The sequence below is a fragment of the Zonotrichia albicollis genome, chromosome 29 (assembly GCF_047830755.1).
Source record: "Zonotrichia albicollis isolate bZonAlb1 chromosome 29, bZonAlb1.hap1, whole genome shotgun sequence".
Lineage (NCBI taxonomy): Eukaryota > Metazoa > Chordata > Aves > Passeriformes > Passerellidae > Zonotrichia > Zonotrichia albicollis.
Window position 1 is genome coordinate 5,119,458 of NC_133847.1, and position 25,881 is coordinate 5,145,338.

General features: G+C 37.8%; 1 protein-coding gene across 5 annotated transcripts in view; it reads left to right on the top strand.

Moving 5' to 3' along the window:
• EPS15L1 (epidermal growth factor receptor pathway substrate 15 like 1) overlaps positions 1-25,881 on the top strand; it is a 51,107-nt gene that overhangs the window by 4,985 nt on the left and 20,241 nt on the right. For 3 of the 5 annotated variants that reach the window (XM_074528501.1, XM_074528497.1, XM_074528500.1), the window contains exons 2-23: positions 100-141; positions 357-446; positions 671-718; positions 1,534-1,629; positions 2,199-2,261; positions 3,069-3,194; positions 4,695-4,754; positions 5,090-5,326; positions 9,841-9,998; positions 10,565-10,721; positions 11,452-11,514; positions 12,567-12,652; positions 12,991-13,063; positions 13,556-13,717; positions 14,495-14,692; positions 14,957-15,121; positions 17,011-17,137; positions 17,254-17,304; positions 17,684-17,820; positions 18,437-18,497; positions 18,885-18,967; positions 20,455-20,587. In XM_074528501.1, coding sequence (XP_074384602.1) covers positions 100-141; positions 357-446; positions 671-718; positions 1,534-1,629; positions 2,199-2,261; positions 3,069-3,194; positions 4,695-4,754; positions 5,090-5,326; positions 9,841-9,998; positions 10,565-10,721; positions 11,452-11,514; positions 12,567-12,652; positions 12,991-13,063; positions 13,556-13,717; positions 14,495-14,692; positions 14,957-15,121; positions 17,011-17,137; positions 17,254-17,304; positions 17,684-17,820; positions 18,437-18,497; positions 18,885-18,967; positions 20,455-20,587 — 2,416 coding nt within the window. The remainder of the gene's footprint in view (positions 1-99; positions 142-356; positions 447-670; positions 719-1,533; positions 1,630-2,198; positions 2,262-3,068; positions 3,195-4,694; positions 4,755-5,089; positions 5,327-9,840; positions 9,999-10,564; positions 10,722-11,451; positions 11,515-12,566; positions 12,653-12,990; positions 13,064-13,555; positions 13,718-14,494; positions 14,693-14,956; positions 15,122-17,010; positions 17,138-17,253; positions 17,305-17,683; positions 17,821-18,436; positions 18,498-18,884; positions 18,968-20,454; positions 20,588-25,881) is intronic. The other 2 variants (XM_074528498.1, XM_074528499.1) reach the window with 2 other exon arrangements.

Genomic DNA, 25,881 nt, shown 5'->3' on the forward strand with positions numbered 1-25,881 from the left:
ATTTTTGGTTCTCAATAAAAGTGATGCCCAAAGTGCTATACATTTCTTTTCCTGTCAATTCTGATTGTTGTTTATTCTGTTTTCTAACTTGTGTTTCAGTTTTCTACGGGGAATCCAATATATGAAACCTATTACAAACAGGTATGTTCTTTACAAGAAGTAAAAAATAAAGTGCAGTTTCTTCTTCCCCAAGATTTCCTTCTCTTTCATTTCCCCATTGCATTGCTAAAACTGTGTGAATTCTGAGTGGTGATGCAGTTTCTGTAACTCCTTTTGACCTAGAGGCAAGATTGCATTTCTTAAATCTGCTTTCACAACAGCCATGTTTCAATTAAATGTTCATTTTTCTCTTTCAGGTAGATCCAACATACACAGGGAGAGTTGGGGCAAGTGAAGCTGCTCTGTTTCTTAAAAAATCTGGTCTCTCTGATATCATCCTTGGAAAAGTAAGTTGAAGGAATTGGATAAAGCAGCACTTCTTTTAAGTGAAAGGAAAAATTTAAAAAGAAAATTTGGTTTTTGTGTAACATTTTTGTTGTTAACTCGACAATTCAGTAACATTGTTTGTCATTACTTGAAAGCTGAATGAACACTTTAAGACATACAGTAGGAACTGTTGAGCTAAGTTTTCTTTGAAATTCACAGCAGCTTTTATTTTGTATCTCCACAGATATGGGATTTGGCTGACCCAGAGGGTAAAGGATACTTAGATAAACAGGTAAATAAAATGTTCATGTAGACTTCCTGTATTGCCTTTCCCTGATTAACTTTGTTTCTATCAAGCCCTGGTACCATTAGTAGTTATCTTTATCTTTTTCAGGGTTGAGTTTTGTTTACAAGATGAGTTTTCTCCCCAGTTTTTATTTACAAGATGAGTTTTCTCCCCAGTTTTTATTTACAAGATGAGTTTTCTCCCCAGTTTTTATTTACAAGATGAGTTTTTTTCCCCAGTTTTTCTTTACAAGATGAGTTTTCTCCCCAGTTTTTCTTTACAAGATGAGTTTTCTCCCCAGTTTTTATTTACAAGATGAGTTTTTTCCCCTGCTCATATCCAAGTGTATTACTCAGTGAGGCTGCAGGAGAAGTTTGGTTCTAATTTTCTGTATCTCTTTTGTTTTGTAAATAATTGGTGTGTGTACTGTGTAGGCACACAGTCACCGAGTCACAAATGAAAACTAAGATTTGACTTTAGAAAATTTTTGTGCGTCAAAAAATTCAGCATTTTTTACTAAAAATGGCTTGGAATACCAAATAGCAAGTTACAAATTAACTGTTTCAAAACATAACTAATTTTTAAGAAAAACTGTTGTATTTTAATTAGGAGAGAGTTTTTATGAAGAACTAACTTTATTTCCCGTTACTGTAAAATTTTTCCGGACTCATCCTTAAAAACAAAGGGGTGATTGCCATTATGGGGCTGTACTTGTGGGGTTTTCTTTTTCCTGAGTTGCACGTATACAGGTGTTATTAAAAATGGGAAGGGGGTTATTTTTTGTGATTGAAACTGGCTTTTAATAGCACAATATTTTGTAGGGTTTCTACGTCGCTTTGCGCCTCGTGGCGTGTGCACAGAACGGCCACGATGTGAACCTGAGCAGCCTCAATTTGACTGTGCCACCTCCTAAATTTGTAAGTAATATCCACTTGAGTGCAGGTATGTGTTGTGTGAGGATTAAGGCTTCAGTTGGAGCATTGGAATGATCTCATTTTTCATAAATGTCCTGTCATGCTGAGTGACAAGAAACCAGCCCCTTCCTGAACTGCAAAACCAGAGTGAGTTTAAGTCTGGTCAGCTTGGTCAGGAAGCTGATGTGGCTGAACTGTGGCTAAACTGTTAATTCATTAAAAAAAAAAAGGAAACAAAAAAAAATGATGATTTTGGGGCTGGCTCAAGAGGAATGAGCAGTAAAAGGCATTGCTGCAGCTTTGCCCTGCCCCAGCTGCTGCAGAACCTCTGTGGTTTGTGTTGGTTCTGTGTTTGGGCACTGGATGTCCTTACTCAAGTGCTCCAATGCTATAAAATTCTATAATTTCTATTTAGGTACATGTGCAGCCTATTTTCCTCAGTGTAGTTAAGCTTCATGTCTATAACCATCTCCAACTTAGTGCAATTAATAAGTACTAGAGGCAGAAGTATGGATGTTTATCTATTTATATAAATGTATATATATAAAAATAAACCGTTTTCTCATTTTTAGCATGACAGTAGCAGTCCTTTAATGATCACACCACCCTCAACAGAGACTCACTGGGCTGTTAGGGTAAGTGTAAAAGAAAACACATTCCATCCGTTTTTTAGAACTAAATATTTTTCTTGTGTGTAATTTTCCCAGTGAGAGAATTTTATATCAAATGCATTTCTCATTTCAGAAGTCCTCCCTTTCTGTGCAAACCTGTGCACAATAGAGAACACCAAGGTGTAGTTTTAGATTTGCAATAAGTATTAAAACCCTTTGACAACCTCTGGTGGGATGTTTTTAAGAAAATGAATTTTAATTTTCTGCCTGGATTTCTTCCAGAATCCTACAATTAGGCACTTTGTTTGTATAAAGGAACCCCACTGGGCACAGTAAAGTGTTTCACCACATCCAGTCTGAACTGTTAATTTAAAGCTTGAGTTACTACTTTTTAATTAGTATTCAATGATACAAGCAATAGATATAATTTGGAAAAAATAGCTTTGGATGCATATGTGGGGATATTTATATTTCGGTGCTTTTCAACTCCAAGCATTTCCAAAAGGTAGAAATTGAATAAAAAAACTTGTAGTTATATGTGCTTTAAAGTGGGAGGATTAAGTTTTAGTTCTATAGAGTTTATCAAAGTTTTCAAAAAATTTATCAAAATTTTAAAAAAGAAGCACACCTTGTCTGCTGCATGGTAAAATCTTCTTTAGATTTAGGAGCCTAATTTCAAAGCTTTCTCTAAATACAATACAGTGGCACTTGCAAGAAAGCTTGGGAATTTAAGATGAATTACTGACCAGTCTTAATTTCTTGCAAGATCTCATTTTCATTCCTCACACACACACACTTTTTTACTTATTCAGACTATTTCTTACCAACTAGGTGGAAGAAAAAGCAAAGTTTGATGGTATTTTTGAAAGCCTTTTGCCAGTAAATGGTTTACTTTCAGGAGACAAAGTAAAACCAGTACTGATGAATTCAAAGCTACCTCTTGATATCCTTGGAAGGGTAAGTAAGTTGTTTAGATTGAGCCAGTCTCTGTTTAGCTTCTCATAATTGCAATGTTGAAAATGTAATTTATCAACAGAGATCAGGTTTTGGCTGAGATTTTGCATCATGTGCTTGCTATAAAGCAGGAACATTAAGACTCTGAAGTCTTCCACTTAGAAATAAGAGTAAGAGTTGTAATTTCTACCCTAGAGTAGATTGACTTCATTGTCTCTCTGTTCATTTGCAAGTGGAAATTTGATTTTGGTTGTTTAAAAACGAGAAAAAGCTTTCCTGAATCATAATAGCTGTTAGGACATTAGATTCTGCTGTTTTGTCATTTTAACAAATATGAGTTATTAGATATACCATTAAATCCATCCTCTGTTTGTACAGGAAAATTCCTTAAAACATCCTCCTTTATTCATAGTGCAAATTGTCAGCTTGGTTTTTCTTTCATGTTTATTTATAAATACTTTCAAGGTCTGAGTTTTGTCCATCCATTGTATATTTACAAGGGAAGCAGACCTTAAAATATTTTTCTGCCTCCATTAAAACCACATTCTTTAATGCTTTGCAAATTGATATTTTTGAGTACAATCTGTGTCAGAGTTCTACCTGCATTACATATTTTATCTCTTCAGGAAGAAGTGCCTCTTGCTCTGTATTATCTACAAAATCCAAGTATGATTTGTTTTAATTCTGTACTTGAGTATTGAGAAGTCTTGAAATGCTTTGGATTTTAGCTTGTTACTGTCACAATAGAAATTCAGGAAGCTTTTGCCTCTTCCAGAAAAATCTGTGGACAAGATAAGGCACTGAGAAAATGGACAAAGGACTAATCAAGGAGCTTAAATTTGTCAAGGGTCCAGTGATAAAGCAGAGTTTTCACAACTGAGCCTCAAGTTTTGGCTTTTTGAGGACTCCACTGTCCCCAGGTCATATTGAAGATTAAACAGTGCTGTGCTGGAGTTCACAGAGTTTTGGATCTCTCTAAATCTTCTGCAAGTTTCATTGGCTGTGCCTCACCTGATAACGAACTAAATTAAGCATTGATAAATGCTTAAATTCTCTCCAACAGGAAATTCAGGGGGGGCAGAGGGAGTTGCACATAGTTTTAGTTTTTAGCAGAAAACCCTAATCATCTAGGAATGGAATAGGAATTAGAGATGAATTGAATTTTCTTGCTAGGAATCTGAATGATCTGCTAGCCCACACCCTCTGGGCAGCTCTGAAAGCCACCTCTGAGTGCTTTTACTCTGCTTGATGACTCTGTAATTGCATCATAGAATGATGAAAAACCTGCCTGAGCTGCAGCCAGAATTTGTTAGAGCCAGTGTTGATTCATGTGGCCAGAAAACTCTAATCCAGTCTGTTTCACCAGAGAATTTTTGGATAGGTGGTATAACTAATATGATCTTCACCAAAATCTCTGAGGAGTCTTTAGAGGGCATGTTGATACAATGAATACATAAAGTGTAACTTGGTCTGCAAATCATTTTTTAATCTTAATTGCTGTAGGTCTGGGATCTCAGTGATATTGATAAAGATGGTCACCTGGACAAGGATGAATTTGCTGTGGTAGGTTGCTTTAAATTCTCAATTCACTGTCTGGTCTGTTGAAGCAAATAACTCATTTCTTTCTCAAGAGCTTTGCAGCTTTCTGTGCTACAGGCAACTGTTCTAATCTAAATTGTTCACATGGAGCCATTTAATGACCTTCCTCAAGTCCACCCATTGACTCTTGCCTGTGTCCAGATTAAACTTGTTGGAATTACATTCAAAATTAATTGCTCTGGTTTACATTTCTAGTCTTACTGTCTTTGTTTTACTAATATATAAATGACTGACGCAGGAAAATCTTGTTGCTTTTTTCTAATAAGTGTGAATGTTATCTGACCTTTTTGCCTTTGCAGGCAATGCATTTGGTTTATAGAGCTCTTGAGAAAGAGTCAGTTCCTTCCCAATTGCCCCCTTCTCTCATACCACCTTCGAAAAGAAAGAAGGGCTCAGTCTTTCCTGGAGCAGTCCCTGTTCTCCCTGCGAGCCCTCCCCCAAAGGACAGCCTGCGTTCCACCCCGTCCCACGGCAGCGGCACCAGCCTGAACAGCATCGGCAGCCTGTCCCCCAAGCACAGCATCAAACCAGCACAGGTACCTGTCTTCCCTTCTTATTTTTGTACATTTGTGTGTTTGTAGGAAAAATAAATCCATTTTTTAATTTGGGAGCTTGTCTCCCAAGCACAGCATCAAACCAGCACAGGTACCCATCTTCCCTTCTTATTTTTGTACATTTGTGTGTTTGTAGGAAAAATAAATAGATTTTTTAATTTGGGAGCTTGTCCCCCAAGCACAGCATCAAACCAGCACAGGTACCCGTCTTCCCTTCTTATTTTTGTGCATTTGTATGTTTGTAGGAAAAATAAATCCATTTTTTAATTTGGGAGCTTGTCTCCCCAGCACAGCATCAAACCAGCACAGGTACCTGTCTTCCTTGTTTATTTTTGTACATTTGTGTGTTTGTAAGCTGTAGGAAAAATAAATATACTTTTTAACCTGGGAGCTTGTCCCCCAAGCACAGCATCAAACCAGCACAGGTACCCGTCTTCCCTTCTTATTTTTGTGCATTTGTGTGTTTGTAGGAAAAATAAATCCATTTTTTAATTTGGGAGCTTGTCCCCCAAGCACAGCATCAAACCAGCACAGGTACCCATCTTCCCTTCTTATTTTTGTGCATTTGTGTGTTTGTAGGAAAAATAAATCCATTTTTTAATTTGGGAGCTTGTCCCCCAAGCACAGCATCAAACCAGCCCAGGTACCCGTCTTCCTTGTTTATTTTTGTACATTTGTGTGTTTGTAGGAAAAATAAATCCATTTTTAAATTTGGGAGCCTGTCTCCCAAGCACAGCATCAAACCAGCACAGGTATCTGTCTTCCCTTCTTATTTTTGTGTATTTGTGTGTTTGTAAGCTGTAGGAAAAATAAATAAATTAACCAGCACAGGTACCGGTCTTCCTTGGTTATTTTTGTACATTTGTGTGTTTGTAGGAAAAATAAATCCATTTTTAAATTTGGGAGCTTGTCCCCCAAGCACAGCATCAAACCAGCCCAGGTACCTGTCTTCCTTGTTTATTTTTGTACATTTGTATGTTTGTAGGAAAAATAAATCCATTTTTTAATTTGGGAGCTTGTCTCCCAAGCACAGCATCAAACCAGCACAGGTACCTGTCTTGTACCTGTCTTCCCTTCTTATTTTTGTACATTTGTGTGTTTGTAGGAAAAATAAATCCATTTTTTAATTTGGGAGCTTGTCTCCCAAGCACAACATTATACCCTTATTTTTGTACATTTGTGTGTTTGGAAGCTGTAGGAAAAATAAACCTATTTTTAAATTTGGGAGCTCATCTCCCAAGTACAGCATCAAACCAGCACAGGTCTTCCCTTCTTATTTTTGTGCATTTGTGTGTTTGTAGGAAAAATAAATCCATTTTGTAATTTGGGAGCTTGTCTCCCAAGCACAGCATCAAACCAGCACAGGTCTTCCCTTCTTATTTTTGTACATTTGTGTGTCTGTAAGTTGTAGGAAAAATAAATAAATTTTTTAATTTGAGAGCTTGTCTCCCAAGCACAGCATCAAACCAGCACAGGTACCTGTCTTGTACCTGTCTTCCCTTCTTATTTTTGTACATTTGTGTGTTTGTAGGAAAAATAAATCCATTTTTTAATTTGGGAGCTTGTCCCCCAAGCACAGCATCAAACCAGCACAGGTACCTGTCTTGTACCTGTCTTCCCTTCTTATTTTTGTACATTTGTGTGTTTGTAAGCTGTAGGAAAAATAAATAGATTTTTAAATTTGAGAGTTTGTCTCCCAAGCACAGCATCAAACCAGCACAGGTACCTGTCTTCCTTGTTTATTTTTATACATTTGTGTGTATGTAAGCTGTAGGAAAAATAAATAAATTAACCAGCACAGGTACCCATCTTCCTTGGTTATTTTTGTACATTTGTGTGTTTGTAGGAAAAATAAATCCATTTTTAAATTTGAGAGCTTGTCTCCCAAGCACAGCATTATACCCTTATTTTTGTACATTTGTGTGTTTGGAAGCTGTAGGAAAAATAAATCCATTTTTTAATTTGGGATGTTGTCTCCCAAGCACAGCATCAAACCAGCACAGGTACAGGTCTTCCCTTCTTATTTTTGTGCATTTGTGTGTTTGTAGGAAAAAAAAATCCATTTTTTAATTTGGGAGCTTGTCTCCCAAGCACAGCATCAAACCAGCACAGGTACCCGTCTTCCTTGGTTATTTTTGTACATTTGTGTGTCTGTAGGAAAAATAAATCCATTTCTTAATTTGGGAGCTTGTCTCCCAAGCACAGCATTATACCAGCACAGGTCTTCCCTGCTTATTTTTGTACATTTGTGTGTATGTAAGCTGTAGGAAAAATAAATAATTTTTTTAATTTGGGAGCTTGTCTCCCAAGCACAGCATCAAACCAGCACAGGTACCCGTCTTCCCTGCTTATTTTTGTGCATTTGTGTGTTTGTAAGCTGTAGGAAAAATAAATAAATTAACCAGCACAGGTACCCGTCTTCCTTGGTTATTTTTGTACATTTGTGTGTTTGTAGGAAAAAGAAATAAATTTTTTAATTTGGGAGCTTGTCTCCCAAGCACAGCATCAAACCAGCACAGGTACCCGTCTTCCCTTCTTATTTTTGTACATTTGTGTGTATGTAAGCTGTAGGAAAAATAAATCTATTTTTAAATTTGAGAGTTTGTCTCCCAAGCACAGCATCAAACCAGCACAGGTACCTGTCTTCCCTTCTTATTTTTGTACATTTGTGTGTTTGTAGGAAAAATAAATCCATTTTTAAATTTGGGAGCTTGTCTCCCAAGCACAGCATTATACCAGCACAGGTCTTCCTTCTTATTTTTGTACATTTGTGTGTTTGTAGGAAAAATAAATACATTTTAAATTTGGGAGCTTGTCTCCCAGGCACAGCATCAAACCAGCCCAGGTACCTGCCTTCCCTTCTTATTTTTGTGCATTTGTGTGTTTGGAAGCTGTAGGAAAAATAAATAAATTAACCAGCACAGGTACCCGTCTTCCTTGGTTATTTTTGTACATTTGTGTGTTTGTAGGAAAAAGAAATAAATTTTTTAATTTGGGAGCTTGTCTCCCAAGCACAGCATCAAACCAGCACAGGTACCCGTCTTCCCTTCTTATTTTTGTACATTTGTGTGTATGTAAGCTGTAGGAAAAATAAATCTATTTTTAAATTTGAGAGTTTGTCTCCCAAGCACAGCATCAAACCAGCACAGGTACCTGTCTTCCCTTCTTATTTTTGTACATTTGTGTGTTTGTAGGAAAAATAAATCCATTTTTAAATTTGGGAGCTTGTCTCCCAAGCACAGCATTATACCAGCACAGGTCTTCCTTCTTATTTTTGTACATTTGTGTGTTTGTAGGAAAAATAAATACATTTTAAATTTGGGAGCTTGTCTCCCAGGCACAGCATCAAACCAGCCCAGGTACCTGCCTTCCCTTCTTATTTTTGTGCATTTGTGTGTTTGGAAGCTGTAGGAAAAATAAATAAATTAACCAGCACAGGTACCTGTCTTCCCTTCTTATTTTTGTGCATTTGTGTGTCTGTAAGCTGTAGGAAAAATAAATATATTTTTTAATTTGGGAGCTTGTCTCCCAAGCACAGCATCAAACCAGCACAGGTCTTCCCTTCTTATTTTTGTACATTTGTGTGTCTGTAAGTTGTAGGAAAAATAAATAGATTTTTTAATTTGGGAGCTTGTCTCCCAAGCACAGCATCAAACCAGCACAGGTACCTGTCTTCCTTGTTTATTTTTGTACATTTGTGTGTCTGTAAGTTGTAGGAAAAATAAATAAATTTTTTAATTTGGGAGCTTGTCTCCCAAGCACAGCATCAAACCAGCACAGGTACCCATCTTCCTTGTTTGTTTCTGTACATTTGTGCGTTTGGAAGCTGTAGGAAAAATAAATAAATTAACCAGCACAGGTACCCATCTTCCTTGGTTATTTTTGTACATTTGTGTGTTTGTAGGAAAAATAAATCCATTTTTTAATTTGGGAGCTTGTCTCCCAAGCACAGCATTATACCAGCACAGGTCTTCCTTGTTTATTTTTGTACATTTGTGTGTTTGGAAGCTGTAGGAAAAATAAATCCATTTTTTGATTTCTGCCTGGTGTGTTTGGGTGGAGGGGGTGAAATGAGAATGGTGAGACTTGGAAGAACATTGGGTGAGTTTTAATCAGTGACCACGAGGTAGAAAATCTTAGGGGGAATTTTCACTTTATGTAGGAAGTGGAACCATAGAAAGGTTTTGTTTGGATATCTGCTTTAATGCCAAAGAAATCATTAATCTTCTTCTAAATCTCCTGCTATTAGTGTGAGGACTAATTGGGTCTGTATTTCCAAAGAATTAATGCCTTTCAACTGATGAATAGCTGTTTATCAGTGTTTTTATTCAGATAAAAAGTGTGAAGTTAAAACATGCAGTGAAAATAGTTGTTTACCAGTCAGACTGGAGTATGCAAGATGTTCAACACATCCAGCTCTGGATAATGTCATTTATCCTCAGTGTGTTCATACAAACTATTTCTGTTCTTTTGAAATGCCAACCTTTGTTTTGCAGCCAGCTGTGAATTGGGTGGTACCAGTGTCTGAAAAAGTGAGATATGATGAGATTTTCCTAAAAACAGACACAGACATGGATGGCTTTGTGAGTGGCCAAGAAGTAAAGGACATTTTTATGCATTCAGGTCTATCCCAGAGTCTCCTAGCACACATATGGTAAGAATTCTGTACTTTTGCAGCTTGCTGATCTGGGAACTCAGATTCAGAATGGGATCCTAACACTAAAAAGACACCAGAAACAAACAAAAAAACCCAATTTCTTTTACTTGTCCACATACTGTAATGTGTGGACTATATGGAAAATTAAGGGAGAAATAAATTGCTTTTCTGGGAGGGGGGGGCAATAGGTCAGTCTGTGAATTGTGGTTTTCTTTTGAAGTTCTAGTGCTCTAAATATTTTCTCAGACTAACACTACTCTGTTCAGTTAAATATATGTAATATATTTATATTTTAATATATAAATTATTATATATTTATAATTTATAATATAATATATAATTATTATATATTTATATTTTAATATATAAATAATATATAAATATATGTAATAAAATCCTGCCCTGTTTATGGAAATCTGACTAGAGTAAGCTCTGATGAGGATGAACCAAAAAGAAATTAGGTGTATATATGTATTTCAGGCTTTTATATAGGGCAGAAATAAGATTTTCTTGTTTGTATGATTTATTTTTTTTTCTTGTTTGTATGATTTATTTTTAATCAGGTCTTTGGCAGACACGAGACAGATGGGAAAGCTCAGCAAAGACCAGTTTGCACTGGCCATGTATCTCATTCAGCAGAAGGTCAGCAAAGGGATTGATCCTCCACAAGTGTTAACTCCAGATATGATCCCTCCCTCAGACAGAAACACACCCATCCAGGTAAGGCAGCAGTTTTTTGATACACTGAATTTATGTGCTTTAAAAGTAATGAACTTTGAGTATGAATTTTCTGGAGTTTTTTTTTTTTTAGTATCATGTTAAAGAATAGCCAATATTTTTTTTTTATCTCCTCTTATAAAATTCATTGAACATTTGAAAATATAGCTAATTTTTAAACAACCAAGACAGTAAGTAAAGAAAAATGCAGTAAAATATTTCATAAACCAAGGAGTAATAATGCTGGAAAAAATGTAGCATAAAGAATAATCCTTTGTCATACAGAAGATTGAGTCAGGGAACTTGTAACAGCAAATATTAAAAGCTGGTTGAGCAGCATGTCCCTTTGATCAGCACCATATTACTCCTATGGAAATATAAAATTTTTTAATGGCTAAATGAGGAGTGATGGCTTCCTAGTTTCTGGGATTCATTCTTTGTAGCAGTCCACAATCCTGAATCCATCACTGCTAATACATTTTACTGGAGCATCTGATCCTTTGCTGACCCTGCTCTGTTCCTTTCCTTGATAACATGCCAGCTCATCTGAAACTGAATTAAAGAAATGCTTCTGTCATGTCACTACATTCACCTTTTCTATCAATTCTACTGTGTTTTTCTTTACTTTTATTTGCTTTCCCTAACCAGAAACCTTTGGAACTCTAAATATATTTTAATTATTGCTATTGCTATGATCCTCTTAAGGTTTTTTTCCTATATCCTTTTCCTATAGACTCTGTCAGGTTACTTGACCCCTGTAGGAACTGAGATCTCAGCACTAACAGAAATGCGGCGTGTGAGTAATTGCAGTGTCCAAAGGAATGCACATTTCTCATGGATGCTTTTTGGAATTCAGAAAAGTTTTTCTTTCTGTACCTTTGCCTGTCTTTGCTCTTGAGTTCTGTGCCACGTGCTCTTGGTGTGGTGATCATGGCACAGCAATGGGAAGTGCCCAGCCCTGGCTGCCAGCCTGGTGATGTCCCTTCCTTCCTTCAGCAACTGGAGATGCATTGAGCTGGCAGGGAATTCCTGGCACAGGCAGCTCAGTGCTGCTGAAATTCCTCCTGGATTAGTTCTGTGCAGCTGTGGCCAGTAAATACATCATGCTGGTCTTGGCTTGCTGCTTGGGTTCTTGTTTATTTTTTAATGTTAATAAAGCCAAGCTTTCTGTGGTTATCACAGCAGTCTCAAAGTGAGTGAAGCAGGCAAACTCTGCATTCTTCTTTTTGAAATGCTGTATAAAAGTTTTAGGTCTCTTGGTTTGTCAGACTAGCAGTGAGTTCAGTGCTGCAGTCTTTGCTCAGTTGTGGTGAGCTTTTCATCCTTTTTGTAATAACAATAACAACCAGTTTTGTACCTAATGCTGACATCCTTCCTTAACTTATCTAGAGGACAGGGAATGCCCTCGGTGTCTTCCCTGATCTCTGCTTGAATAAATGTAGAAACAACCAACAGGAAATGGGGTATAATTGCAGAAATTGCCATCTAGAAGAATGGACTTACAATCTGATTTCATTAAGTCCACTGTAAACCTTACTGTTGACTACAGCAGAACTAAGTTTTAGGTTTTGAATTTTAATTCTACCAATTCTGCAATTTCCTCGTTGGTGTTGTGCCTGTCCTTTCATTGCTGTGTGTTCAACTGTCCTGTCTGTTCAACAGGCACAGCAAAAATTCTCCTATCTCATGAGCAGAACTGTGGGGCATGTTCCTTGCTTGTTACAGAATAATTTGATGTCTCTTATGGAATTTTGCAAATGCAAATCATGAGGATTTTGTGTCCTGCCTTTGTTAAAGGAAGAGCTTCTGTTGCTACTTCACATTTTAATAGATTTTCATTTTTAACAGGACAGTGCAAGTTCTGTTGGATCAGGAGAATTTACAGGGGTGAAGGAGCTGGATGATATCAGCCAAGAAATTGCACAGCTACAGAGGTAATTGTTGGGGACTGAGTAAGTCTGTAGTACTGATGTGTCAGTTTATTTTCTCTTAGTAATTTTGTCATTATTTATTGCTTTAATTAGTGATTAATTTCCTAGTGGTACCCTACAGGTCTATCAGGTGACTTCAGAAAAGATTCATGATGGGAACAAATGGCATTTTTCAAAGAATAATTGATGCCTATGCACCTTTTCTCCTTTAAAGAATACATAAGAATACAGGCCTACATTTTTGTCTGCATGGTGTTTCCAGAATAATATTTCATTGATTTTTTGCATGTGTGTTGTGTTATTTAACTAATCATAAATACGTGTTCTTGTTTGTCTGACAGAGAAAAATATTCTCTGGAGCAGGACATTAGGGAAAAGGAAGAATCAATCAGACAGAAAACCAATGAAGTTCAGGTAAAAACTGTTTTTCTTCAGTAGTTTTCATGTTAATCTAAGTAATACGTGGCAATTTAGCATTTTTTCTGTCATTCTTTCTTTCTTGGGATTTTCCTCTAACTGGCAGAAAAATATTTATTTTACTGTTCTCCATCAGAAATGTTTTCATCTGATGCTGGCTAATATAAGCATAGTATATGTGAACAGTTTAATGGCTTTTTTTTAGTGTTTAACTAACATGTAATTTAGGAAATCAATGTTTGGAGAGTTTTGATAATTAGGATAACTCAATGCACTGTGCTCTGTGCCACAGTCCCTTTTCCTTGTTATGAACAGTGATTTATTTCCTGATGCCTGACACAAGTTCCTGCAGAAACAAACAGGCCAGTGCAGGGTGTAGCCTATATGATACAGAAAATATTCTGAATTTTGTCAAGTTCTTTGTCTGTGGCTGATGCTTCCTTAAGAGAACAGCTAAATATGAGTTACCAATTGTGGAATTTTCTTTAGGAGCTGCAAAATGATTTAGATAGGGAAACAAGTAACTTACAAGAGCTGGAGGCTCAAAAACAAGATGCCCAAGACCGCCTGGATGAGATGGACCAGCAGAAAGCCAAACTGAAAGATATGCTGAATGATGTGAGGCAGAAATGCCAGGAAGAAACCCAAGTGGTAAGTGGATGGTAATTTTGGACCAGCTCAAGAGTAAAATGTCTTTTGTTGAGGGAAATTCTATTTATTTAATGAATAAACTTTGTTTTTACCATAAATAGCAATTTTTACACAAATACAGAGGTCCAAGACAGGATTTTGCCATCCTTAATACCTTAATAAAGGTCATAAAAGAAAGGTTGAACCTGATGATGTCCAGGGGTCCTTTTCCATAGGAATTGTTTTTCTGAGAATATATTAAATATTTATTCAGCCTAATAAAGCAGTTGAAAATCAGTAATCCTCACCCATGAGCCAATCCATGGCAGTGGTGCTGGTTTTGATCACTCTGAATGTCATCAGGATTGAGTTTTCAGGTGGATGCAATTGCCAATGTTACCTTAAGGTAGAAACTTCCTGTGTGAAGAAGTCAGAGAGAAAAGTGTATAAGGAAGGTTTTAAACAACTCGGTAATTTTAACTCTTAAAATCAACATTAAACTACTTGTTCAGAATTTGGTCCCATTCAAATATTTAAGGTGAACATCTAGGAAACAGCTTTTGATTACCTTTATAAGTAGTGGGGTATTTCTCTGATTTAAAATGTATTTCTAGGTTTTGTTGAATGTGCTTTTATCAAGGATTTTGTGCCATGTATTTCTTCATATTAAGTTCTAAAGATTTTCCTTAGTCATTGATAGGTTGCTTTACCACTTTCTATTACTTATTGCAAATTCACCATTTAATAACTCCCATTTATTCCAAATTTCACTCTGACTTTTCTACTGTGTTGTTTCAGATCTCATCACTGAAAATGCAGATTCAGTCTCAGGAATCAGATTTAAAATTACAGGAAGATGACCTTAACAGAGCAAAAGCAGAACTGAATCGCCTGCAGCAAGAAGAGACTCAGCTGGAGCAGAGTATCCAGGCTGGAAAAGTGCAGCTTGAAACAATAATCAAATCTTTAAAATCAACCCAGGAAGAAATAAACCAGGTATTCACTGTGCTTTATATAAATTTTTTCTTCATGAAATGAGTTGAAAAATTATTTTTCAGAGGAGGAAAAAGTGCTGGTTCATGAAATAAGCCTTTTTGGCTGGTGTTTAGTAGGTAAATTCCTGGTTTGAGTTAAGAAGGTTTCAATTCTGTTGGGGATAAAATGCAACTGTCAGGCACCAGTGTTTAAGGGACTGTAAAAATGACAATGTTCTTAACTTAAAAATGACAGTGTTCATGCTAAAACGTTTTTCCCTCCCAGGCAAGAAGCAAACTCTCTCAGCTGCAAGAGAGCCATCAGGAGATGAATAAGAGCATTGAAGAATACAATGAAGCTCTCAATGGGATTCATGGTGGGAGTCTGACAAATTTAGCAGACATGAGTGAAGGCCTTGGGCAGACAGAAAGAAGCAATTATGGAGCTGTGGTAAAAAAAAATTGTTATTTAATAGATTTTACACTAATTAAGCTTCTGATTTGCACCTTATCTGAGGTATTGTTTAGCTGGTCTTGTGGATTTGTAACCTGTCACCTGCTCAATCTCAGGACAGAGGTGGGGCTTTATTTCCAGTTCAGTGTTTCATTTTTTCTTCTCCAGTTTATCAAGGTGAAACCTTCTTTTGCTGTAAATTTTCCTTTATCATGTATTTCCTTCTTATTTCCAAAGGAAGCTTTATAAATTTCTGCTTTATATTGAGCTATATTTATTACACATCTCATATTCCCTGTCTGAGAGGATGGTTCTCTTTTGCTTAAATAATTTCATCATCCTCTTTCTCATTTATTATGTTTTTATTTAATCAGCATTTTTTTTCCCAAATCATAAAATCTTTCAAGTTCTTAAACATTTTTCAAGTAAATTTCTTTTGTGTATCTAATGTTGATTTGGGTATTAAACATTCCTCTAAAACACAAGAATTTTATTTTGTTTTTTAAGCCTGTTTTAAATGTGACAAGATAAAAGTTGCACACTTGCTTACACATCTACGTGGCCCTTCCTCATTATGGAATCATGTTTACTGTTGTAAGCACAGAATTTGGTGTGGGTTTAGTATGAAATTGAATATATAACGTGTTAGTAAATATTTACTAGCCATTGTTTTTACAGAGCAAGTGTAGAGTACTGCATAAAGGCAGCAAACTGCTCAGAAGAAGAACAATGTAGATAAAAACAGTAAATTGAGAAATGTACTAAAGGTCTTAAAACACTTCAGTGCTTAGTTTCTGTGCTTGCATGCCTTGCATAAATATATTTAATTTCCAGTGAAAACTTCCAGATGTTTTCTTGCAAAACTCAGGAGTTACTGGCAGAAAACACCAGTCTAAGTTCATAGCAATTTTTTTTAAACCATTGTGCCACTTTCCTGTTTCTCAACTCTTCCTTCCTCTTCCTTCTCTCCCCACCTCCCTCCTGCTGTTCTGAGAAGTATCAATTAGAATATTTTAATTTACATTTGGTAAAGGGATGAAAGAAATCCTGGCTCTTTTCTGCTGTTGGGGGCAGTGTGAGTGGGTAGTTATTTCTGGATATTCCTTACATTGGAATGGCTTCCAATATAAGGAATATCCAGAAATATTGGATATTCCTTATATTGGAATATAAGGAATTCCCTGGTGTTTGCACTTGGGGTTTCAGCAGAGACCTCCAACAAGACCCAAGCCAGGGATATCATTCAAATGAATGAAAAAGTTTCATAACTTCACTTTGCTGCTTGTTCATGCAGGGTATTTTCTACAACTTGCCAAATGTAGATTTGGCCTCTGCTGAGAAAGCTCTGGTCATCAAAATGTTGGGGTGACTCTTCCTGCATGAAGTGTTTTGTCATGGGAATTCAGTATTTGGAGCTTTAAGCTCAAAGATGAGTTAACAAGAAGCAATCCAGTATCTGACTACTCAATAGTAATTTGTTGTATTTGTAGTCCACAGATTATTTTTGTATCCTTTTGAAATGAGTGTCTTACCTGAGCCATAATGGCAGAGAAGAATTTTTTATTAATGTGATGTTTGGGGTTGGTTTGCTTTTGTTATTTAAGTATTTGAGAGTTGAATATATTAATATGGGCAACAGTTTAACATTTAATTGCTATTTATACTGTTATTTTTTGGTGTTCTGTGTAGCCTTGGGGTACACATCTCCTGCTGCTGTGTAATTACTTCTACTTAGAAGTCACAGATTCAGAAATTTCTTTAGGAAGTAATTGTAAAGACTGTTCAACAGGAACCAAGACAGCATGCAATTTCTGCTTAATGGGTAACTGGGCATTTTGATTTTTATCATGACAAGCTGTTGTGATGTTTCTCCTCTTAATTTTTAGGATGATCCATTTAAGAATAAAGCCTTGATGTTTACCAATAATACACAAGAATTGCATACAGACCCATTCCAGTCAGAAGATCCTTTCAAATCTGATCCATTTAAGGGAGCAGACCCCTTCAAAGGCAGTAAGTGACAAGTGCTTATCTAGGCCCTTGAAGGTCAATTGTTGAGTAAATTATATTTTCACAAACTTATCTTGCTAAATAGTAGATAAAACAAATTGTTTTTCTCTTCTGCACAGGTGACCCATTCCAGCATGACCCTTTTGCAGAGCAGCCACCTGCTCCAGCAGGTAACAGCACTTTTTAAGGACAGGACAGGTGTGGTATAAACAATTTGTAGCAAAACACAAAGATTTTCAAACACAAAGGAAGCAAAAAGGTTTCCCTGGCTTCAGATTTTTGGTTTAAAAGTGTGGGAGCATAGAAACCCAACAGGGTGTGCATTCAGAATCAGTATGTTTAATGAGAAGTGTGTAATTTATTTGAAAGCTCCATATAACACGTTCAAACTTAGTAAATACCCTCTGTGCAGAGGTCTCTGGAAGTCTATCAGATTTATCAAAACATTGTGTTTGTGTAAGAAAAATTGTATCAGTGAGTGCGAGGTCAAATATAAAATATTCTTTACAGACACACCAGTGCTACACTGAATTTCCCTTTTCCTTCTAGATCCCTTTGGGGGAGATCCATTCAAGGAAAGTGACCCATTTCGTAGTTCTGCCCCTGAGGATTTCTTCAAGAAACAGGTGAAGAGTGACCCATTTACCTCAGATCCATTCACAAAAACCCCCACTTTGCCCTCAAAGGTCAGTAATTTTTAAATCTACACTTAATAGATTTTTTTTACTATAGACAGGCTTGTTGTCTGAAAGCTAAAAGGAGTGAAATAACACAAAATACTTTTTTCCTAACTGATGAAATATCATTAATTGTATTCTTAAAATGCAAGTGTGGATTGTTTAGGCAATCAGCAGTGTTCTGTCTGGTTCCATGATAATGAAGGTACATTGACCATGAGGGTGCTTTTAGCTGGATATTTTTCCTCTTTTCCCCTTCTGTGGGAAGTCAGCTTTTATTTAAGTACAATCCTATACTGCAAGGCAAATTGACTTGTCAAACTGAAAAGCAGCTGTAAAAATCATCTGTTTAAAAAGAAGCAGTATACAGACTGTGAATTATTAATAATATAAATGCATGACCTGAATATTCTATCTGTTGCTTAAAGACTTAAATGCAATTAGCCAAATGCACTAATAATGTACATTTCATATAATGAGTTGATTTTATCCTGCTCTGTCTACTGAATAGAGTGATCTGAAACTGGAAACTATTTGTCTTAAAGCAAGAGATTTTGATAGGCATGAAATGGTAAGTGCACAACCCAGCAGAAAAATAATTATTTCTATATCTGTTCTTATTTAGCCTGACCCTTTTGAAAGCACTGATCCTTTTACGTCTTCCAGTATCTCTTCAAAAGGTCCAGGTAAGAAATAAACATTTTATAATGAGGTATTTTTTTATGAAAGAAGAATCAAATATAAGAGTTGAGAATAAAGAATCTCGTGAACCATTGGCAAAAATGTCACGGTCTTGTGACAGTTCATGAGGGCTGTCTTTGTGGCACTGTGGGTTGTTTTCTTCTCATATTTTATGAGACATTATGTCACTGTTTTCTTCTCATATTTTCCAAACAACTGGTAGAAAACCTTTTGTTTTGTGGAATTCTCTTTGAACATCTCATGGCAGGTCAAAATGCAAGTGTGTTTCCATGACCTGCCTAGTTTTGTGCTGCATTGGCACCACTAAGCATTTCTTGTAATTCTTAAGTATTATTCAAAATAACTTTTTTTTTTCTGCATCTCTGTTCCAGATCCATTTGGAACACTGGATCCATTTGGAAGTGGTGCTTTCAGTGGTGGTGAGGGATTTGCAGACTTCAGTCAGATGTCAAAGGTAAAGGTTAAAAGGAAAGCAACTGTCCTTTTAAAAATCTGTGTACAGACACTTTCTAAAAGACTGTGATATTATTCTAACCTTTTAGCTGACAGTCTGATTTTGTTAATTTTCTTCCAGTCAGCCTCACCAGCTATATAGCAAAGAATTTTCCAGCCATGTCAGATATGGCAAAGTCTTACTAAGACTGGTAGATTCAGTAGGGATAATTAAATTTTTCACAAATATTTTCAATTACCAGATCAGGAAAATTAATTAACTTCTAGTTTTAACTTGTAAGAAGAGGTAGTTGTTGCAGATATCAATATATTTCAGTGTCCAGCCTTCATCTAAGTCCTGGAATTTGCTTCTTGGTTACTTCATAGTAAGTATCCTGACTTGTTTCTAAGCTTACCTTAAAATCATTAATGTTGGATAAGGCCTCTAAGATTGAGTCCAAATTTTAACAAAATACTTTGCTACTAAATAAATGTAACCTAACCTTACTCCACTCTTAACAGTCAGTCTGTCTCTCCCATGTTTTAAGTGTGCAATTTCTGTTTATATTAAATAGCAGATGAAGAAAAAGGTTCAGGACACACATGAAAAAAATGGATAATTGGAAAGGCCTTGGTCTGATTTTCTGAGGTGGAGTTTGAATTTAGTTAACTCAGTGGCCAACTCCTTACATCAGTTCTGCAGTAACACTTGGACATTGTGGAGTAAATGTTAAAAATAAAATAGGTTCTCATTTCACTTTGACTAATTACATTTCTTGGTGGTTGTTTTTCCTCTTCTAATTGTTACTATTTTGGGGAGTTGAATATATTTATATATATTCTATATATATATATATATATATTCTATAAGCTCTCCACTAGATGGCAGCAGCCTTCACCAGTAGCCATGGCTGGTTGAGGTAGAAATTGTAGCAAAGGTTTAACTGCAATTTTTACTTTTTTCACAAAACTCTTTCTTCATTTCACAATGATAAATTTCCCTGCATGGCACAATCCTTTTGTGCTTCTTAATCAGTAGGAGAGTCCTTTAGAAAAGCTGGAAGATTTAAACACATGCTTTTGGATATTCCCTATAGTTTTGATTAAAAAGTCAAATACCTATGTGTAAGATCATAAAAGTTTGGAATAAAGTTATCCCTTCTGCACTGTTTTTCCAGGTTCTGTCATGGTTCTGTTTATCAGAGTGAAGATCAGGCTGTGGTATTACTGTTCATTGCCAAATAGTAAAAAGTCAAGTTTTACTTCCTTTTATTTCCTCATCAACTTTTTTTGCTAGGGCTAAAAGTTCTAGAAGTACTTAAATGATTAAAAGCATGAGGTCTCTGAATATTTATGGAATCTTAGCCTCCTACACCACTTAAAATTCTGTACATCTGCCCTCAAGATTTGAAGTTAATGCTTTTACTTGACTTAACCTGTAGCTTCATGAAACCCCAGGTGTTCTCCAGTGTGCTTACATCCCTTTTCTTTTCTTTTTTTCTCGTGTAGTCAGTACCTCCAGACCCCTTTGCCTCCTCTTTTGGAGGGGCAGGATTCCCAGATGACCCTTTCAAAAGCAAATCAGACACACCAGCATTACCACCCAAGAAAAATATCCCTCCACGACCCAAGCCACCCAGTGGTAAGGAGGTTTTCTTCTTTTAAAAGCTTCTTTCAATTTGCAGTGTATTGCTGGATACAATAACTTGAGAGTCTGCTGTCTGTCTTATATTTCCATGGAGGAAGATGTGAAGTTATTGGTAAATTGACAAAATGATCAGTAAACCTGACTGAAACTCTTCAAAGTGGAAAACAGGTGATGGGAGTGCTATTACAGAGCTATAAAATCACATGTGCAGGAAAAAATAGGGGAAAAACCCCTGTATTTTCTAAGTAGGAAACATATAAGAATAGTAAATGGCATCTTTAAAATAAAAAGGTTTGTTTTTATATAGTAATATAAATTCAGGATTTATTTCTATGTTTGCCAGAGAATATAGTGAATGCAAGAAGTTTAAATAGTCTTAAAAAACCCTCTAGATAATTCTCAGAAGAAACAGAGACAGCAGGGTGTCCCAAAAATCAAAATGCTGGCTCCAGCTCCATTGTAGCTGAGCAGCAAGGCAGTATGGCTATGGCTGCATCTTTATCTGGGTTTGATGTTCTTCCTGAGGCTTCTGCCACAAGATCAGGGTACACAGACCTGTCCTGATCTGCCTGTCCAGGCAGCATCATTCTTGCATTTGCACATTACTGTGTGAATTAAACAGAAAACACTTTCTGAATATATATGGCTGTCATGGTTTGAGCCTGGCACAGAGCCAGTGCCCCCCATGAAAATGCCCTCACCCTGGTGTCTGCTGTGAGATGTGACCAGGAATAAGCAAAACAGGCTTTAGCTTAAACATAAAGAACACTTTATTACCTAAACTACAGGAAAATAGGGAAACCCCACTGGCTACACCAGGTGTCAGTATCAAACTCTGAACATCCATTGGTTTGACCACAGCATCCCAGAATTCCCACTTCTTCCTGGTCAAACCACCACAATGGCTTTGTTCCTGCTTCGAGTCCATTATTTATGGAAATCTGGGAGATACAGAAATCTCATTAATTAAAAATAAGATCTCTCTCAGTGGAGCTTCAATTTCTGTTCTCCCCGCAGTTGTTTTCAAGACATTCAGCTACCACTGAAACTGTTTAAAGAACTGAAGCCATGTAGTTTCAAGTCTCCTTTTAACAACAATGGTTGAGTTCAGTTGATATCAAGAGGGAACTTTCAGTTGACTCAAAAAAAAAAACCAACCCAGAAGCTAGATGCTGCTTATAGATAATCACAGAATTTTTCACTAAACAGATTGATCATCTTGTATTTATATATCCACAGACAGTATTAGGAAGCATAGAACAAAAGGAACAGATCCATCTTTAATGTCTCCTGCAGTGTGTGGGTTCTCTGCCTTTCTGCTGGTGCATTTTGGAGCAGAGCAGGCAGCCTGGTTGTGACAGGTATTGTTGATCTGGCTGGTTGTGCAAACCAGTTATTCCAGAACAAACTCCTTGGATAATGTGCAAAGTGCTTGCTTCTTACCTGAATGTCATTACCTATCCCATAAATTGATCCAAGATGTGAAAGATTCCATTTCACACAATAGGCTTACAAGCAGACCATTGCAGCAGGATTAGTTTGTTCCTGTTGCTGTGATTTTATTGCTTAAGAGATTGTGGTGCACCCAAAAACCCTGAAAGCAACAAATGAGAGGATTTTATAGGTGAGTATGCATGTAAAGTTGTCAGGAAATGCTCTAGGATTGTGAAAAAGCCTTTGAAGCAGTTTGTTTTATGCTTGCTTTGTGTATTTTCTACTATTTTCTACTACTCTACTAATGAGCTTTCAGTAATTTAAAAAAAACCCCACATAATATATCATGTTGACAAATATCCATCACTAGGACAGACATGAATAAAAGGAGAAATAGAAATGCTGAAGGGAATCTTATTTCACATTGGGAATGATGTTTTCAAGGAAAGAATGCAAATGGCCATCTTTTAAAAAATATCTACACAATATATTTTAGAGTTAACAGGGCCTATATAAAGTTGGATGATTCCAATAAATACTAGATATACCCATGTAATCTCTTAGATGTGGTTTCTTTCTATTTCTTGTTAGAAAAATGATTTACTCTTAGCAAATGCAGTGAAATAGTAGCAGGAAAGGTGAGTACTGACTCACCTACATGAGGATTTTGGGGTTTCTGTGCCCTCATTCCCTCTTTTGTACATACCGAGGAATTTGGGGAATATTCAGCTGTATTAATATTTTTCATTTAGACATGTGCACTCAGCCTTTAACCAGTTGGTTAAAATTGGTTTAAGTGTGCCTCTTCCCCCCCTTCTAGGGAGATACAGTATTTGTGAGATTCCACGCTCTACCAAAAATGTTGTTATGATAAAATAGGCTGAGGAGGAAACAACAGGGGTTTTTTTTAAAGCAAATGAGCCTCGTGTGTTTATGCAGTTCTACTCCTCCCTTCCTTCCACAACTAAGGCAATCTTCAGTGGTTACTTAAAGCATGAGAAATTATATGGTAATATAGTGTGATTGTAGCAAGAGATACGGGCATCAAATGTGTGTTAGGGTGCCTCAGCAAACAAACAACAGGCACAAAGCTTCCGTTGTTTCTTACCTTTCTTATTGCTCTCTTTAATTAAAAACAAGTAAGTGATAAAGATCTTGCTGAAGGATGAATAAACACTAATTATTATCAGACAAACCTGTAATTTGCCTTTCTGTTCCATGCTTGTACTCTTTTTAGTAAAACTGTTCTTTCTGTTGGCGGGGGGGTTAATATTGAAAAACACTTTTGTGGTTTGGTTGCATTTTGATAGGCAGGTGCAAAAAGCTCTGAAAGGAAACTTTACTTGTCCTCAAACCTCTGCACTCAAGTAGAAAATATAAATACTTTTGCAGAGTGTTGGAAGCTGATTTCCCAGGCTTTTGATAGTGGAAACTAAACAGGATCCACCAGAGATTGTTCCTGATTAGCCCTGATTTGGTGCTTTTCTTTATGTGAAGCTTTTGCATGTGACATGCAAACATTGTGTGATATCCCATTGGGATGTCCTGGACCAAAGTGTGCCACAGTTCTCACTTTGCCCATGGGTCTCTTTTTTTTTAATCCAGATGAATGAGGAGTTTGACATCAAGTCTCATTCCTTCATCAAAACAAAGAGCAAACCCTTGCAGCTGAGCACAGGATCAGGAAAACACTTAAAACCATGGCATGTCCTGAGTTGGAAGGGACCCAAAAGGATCCAAAGTGCTGGCCCTGCACAGGATACCCCAACAATCTCACCCTCTGAAAGGCTGCAAGCATTGTGCAAGCACTTGTTGAGCTCTGCCAGCCTTTAGGCCGTGATCCCTGCCCTGGGCAGCCTGGGCAGTGCCCAGCACCTTGCCCTGAGCTCCATGCCAAGGCCTGGCACAGCTGCAGCCCTTGCTGGGCTCCTGTCCCTGTGCCAGAGCAGAGCTCAGCCCCTGCCCCTGTGCCTGCCCTGGGGAGGAGCTGCAGCCCCCGAGGAGCCTCCCCTCAGTCTCCTGGGCTGCAGCTGAACCAGCCAAGTGCCCTCAGCTGCTCCTCAGCCCTTCCCCAGCTCCGTGTCCCTCCTCTGGGCACTCTCCAACAGCTCTGGGTCCTTCTGATCCCGTGGTGCCCAAAGTGCCCCCAGCACTGGAGCTGAGGCTGCCCCAGGGCAGAGCAGAGTGGGACAATCCCTCCCTGGGCCTGGTGCCCCCAGCACAGGGTGGCCCTTGGGGCTGCCAGGACCCAGCAGGGACTCAGATCCAGCTTGCACTGACCAGGACCCCCAGGCCCTTTCTGCAGTGCTCTGAGATGAGCCAGAGCTGCTGTGATGCCTGGAACAGTTGCTGTGCACATCCCAAGGGATGCTCCTGACTTAGGAGAGTCCAACTTGGGCACCTTGGTCTGGTTCTCTGCATGTCTGCTGATTTCCAGGGCATCTGGCTCCTGTTTGGCTTTGGGATTTGCTGCTGAATTTCTTTTCTCCTCAGCCCCTTCCCCAGCTCCGTGTCCCTCCTTTGGGCACTCTCCAACAGCTTTGGGTCCTTCTGAGCTTGTGGTGCCCAAGGTGCCCCCAGCACTGGAGGTGTGGCCACCACAGTGCAGAGCAGGAGAATCCCATCCCTTGTCAGGCTGGTGATGCCAGGCCTGGTGCCCTCCATGGTGACACTTTGGGCTGCTGGGGCACACGGGTGACTCAGATCCAACTTGCCACCAACCAAGGACTGACTCCCTGGTGCACAGCCTGTCATTCCCCAGTCTGTCCCTGCATCCAGGGCTGCCCTGGCACAGGGGCAGGATCTGGCACTTGACATGTTAAATTGAGGATTGCCCTGCCCTTTCCTTTGTCAAGATCTCTCTGCAGCACATCTCTGCCTTTAAGGGAGTCAACAGCTCCTCCCAACTACTACGTGTCAGCACCAAACTTACTGAAGTCTGCCTTCCAGTCCCACATCCATTCCTTCATGAGGAAGTTGTCGAGCACAGGTCCTGAAACGGAGCCTTTTGGACACAACCTGTGTCTACCATGTAGTGATAGAGCAAAAGGCCTTCAGATGTACCTGGAAACCTCTAAAAGGAGTTTGTGGTTCAGGGGAGCTGCTCTCATATCCAGGTTCTGGACACAGCCCTCACACAGCGTGTGGAGAAACTTCTCTGCTGCTGCAGGGGGTGTCAGTGACAGGATTGCAGTGGGTCCTCAGGTCTGGTCCTACACAGCCTGACCTGTTCTGCTTGTCAAGTGAAAATGGGTTGGTTTCTTTGGTTTTAGTTGATATTTTGGTTTTTGCCACAGCTGGAACATTGAGGAGCAGCTGTGATCTGAGTGTATTAGCAGATAGTTCAGTTCACAGCTCTCTGTGAGAGGGAAAACCCTCGTGTGGCATGGATTAGGCACCCTGAGATCCATATCTTCCCCTTCTTGAATAATGAGATTAAGAGAGGAGATGACAATCACCAGATTATTTAATTAGATTTATATCTTGGGTAGAATCTCAGCTTTATGCTAGCTTTGTTCATCATAAATAATTTTCTTTTTTTCTTGCTCTATTGTTGACCTGCCTGTCAAGATCTTTTAGATGTTTCAGAGTCCTTATCTGATCCTTGCTTGGTCCAAGAGAAATCTCATATTTGGTTTTATGGTAAAATACTCTCACTGAGTATTTATTCAGTATAACTGTTTGGAGAATCTTTAAAGAGAATTGGAGGAAGGTTAATAATTCAGTGAATCCCAGTTGAGACTAGCAAGGGGAAGATGTTCCAGAAGGAGCAAACCTAGATATTAGTGTTAAAGCTCCAACTTAATGTTTCATGAAAAGATTTGGAACATCACTATCTCTGTCCCATACATGGT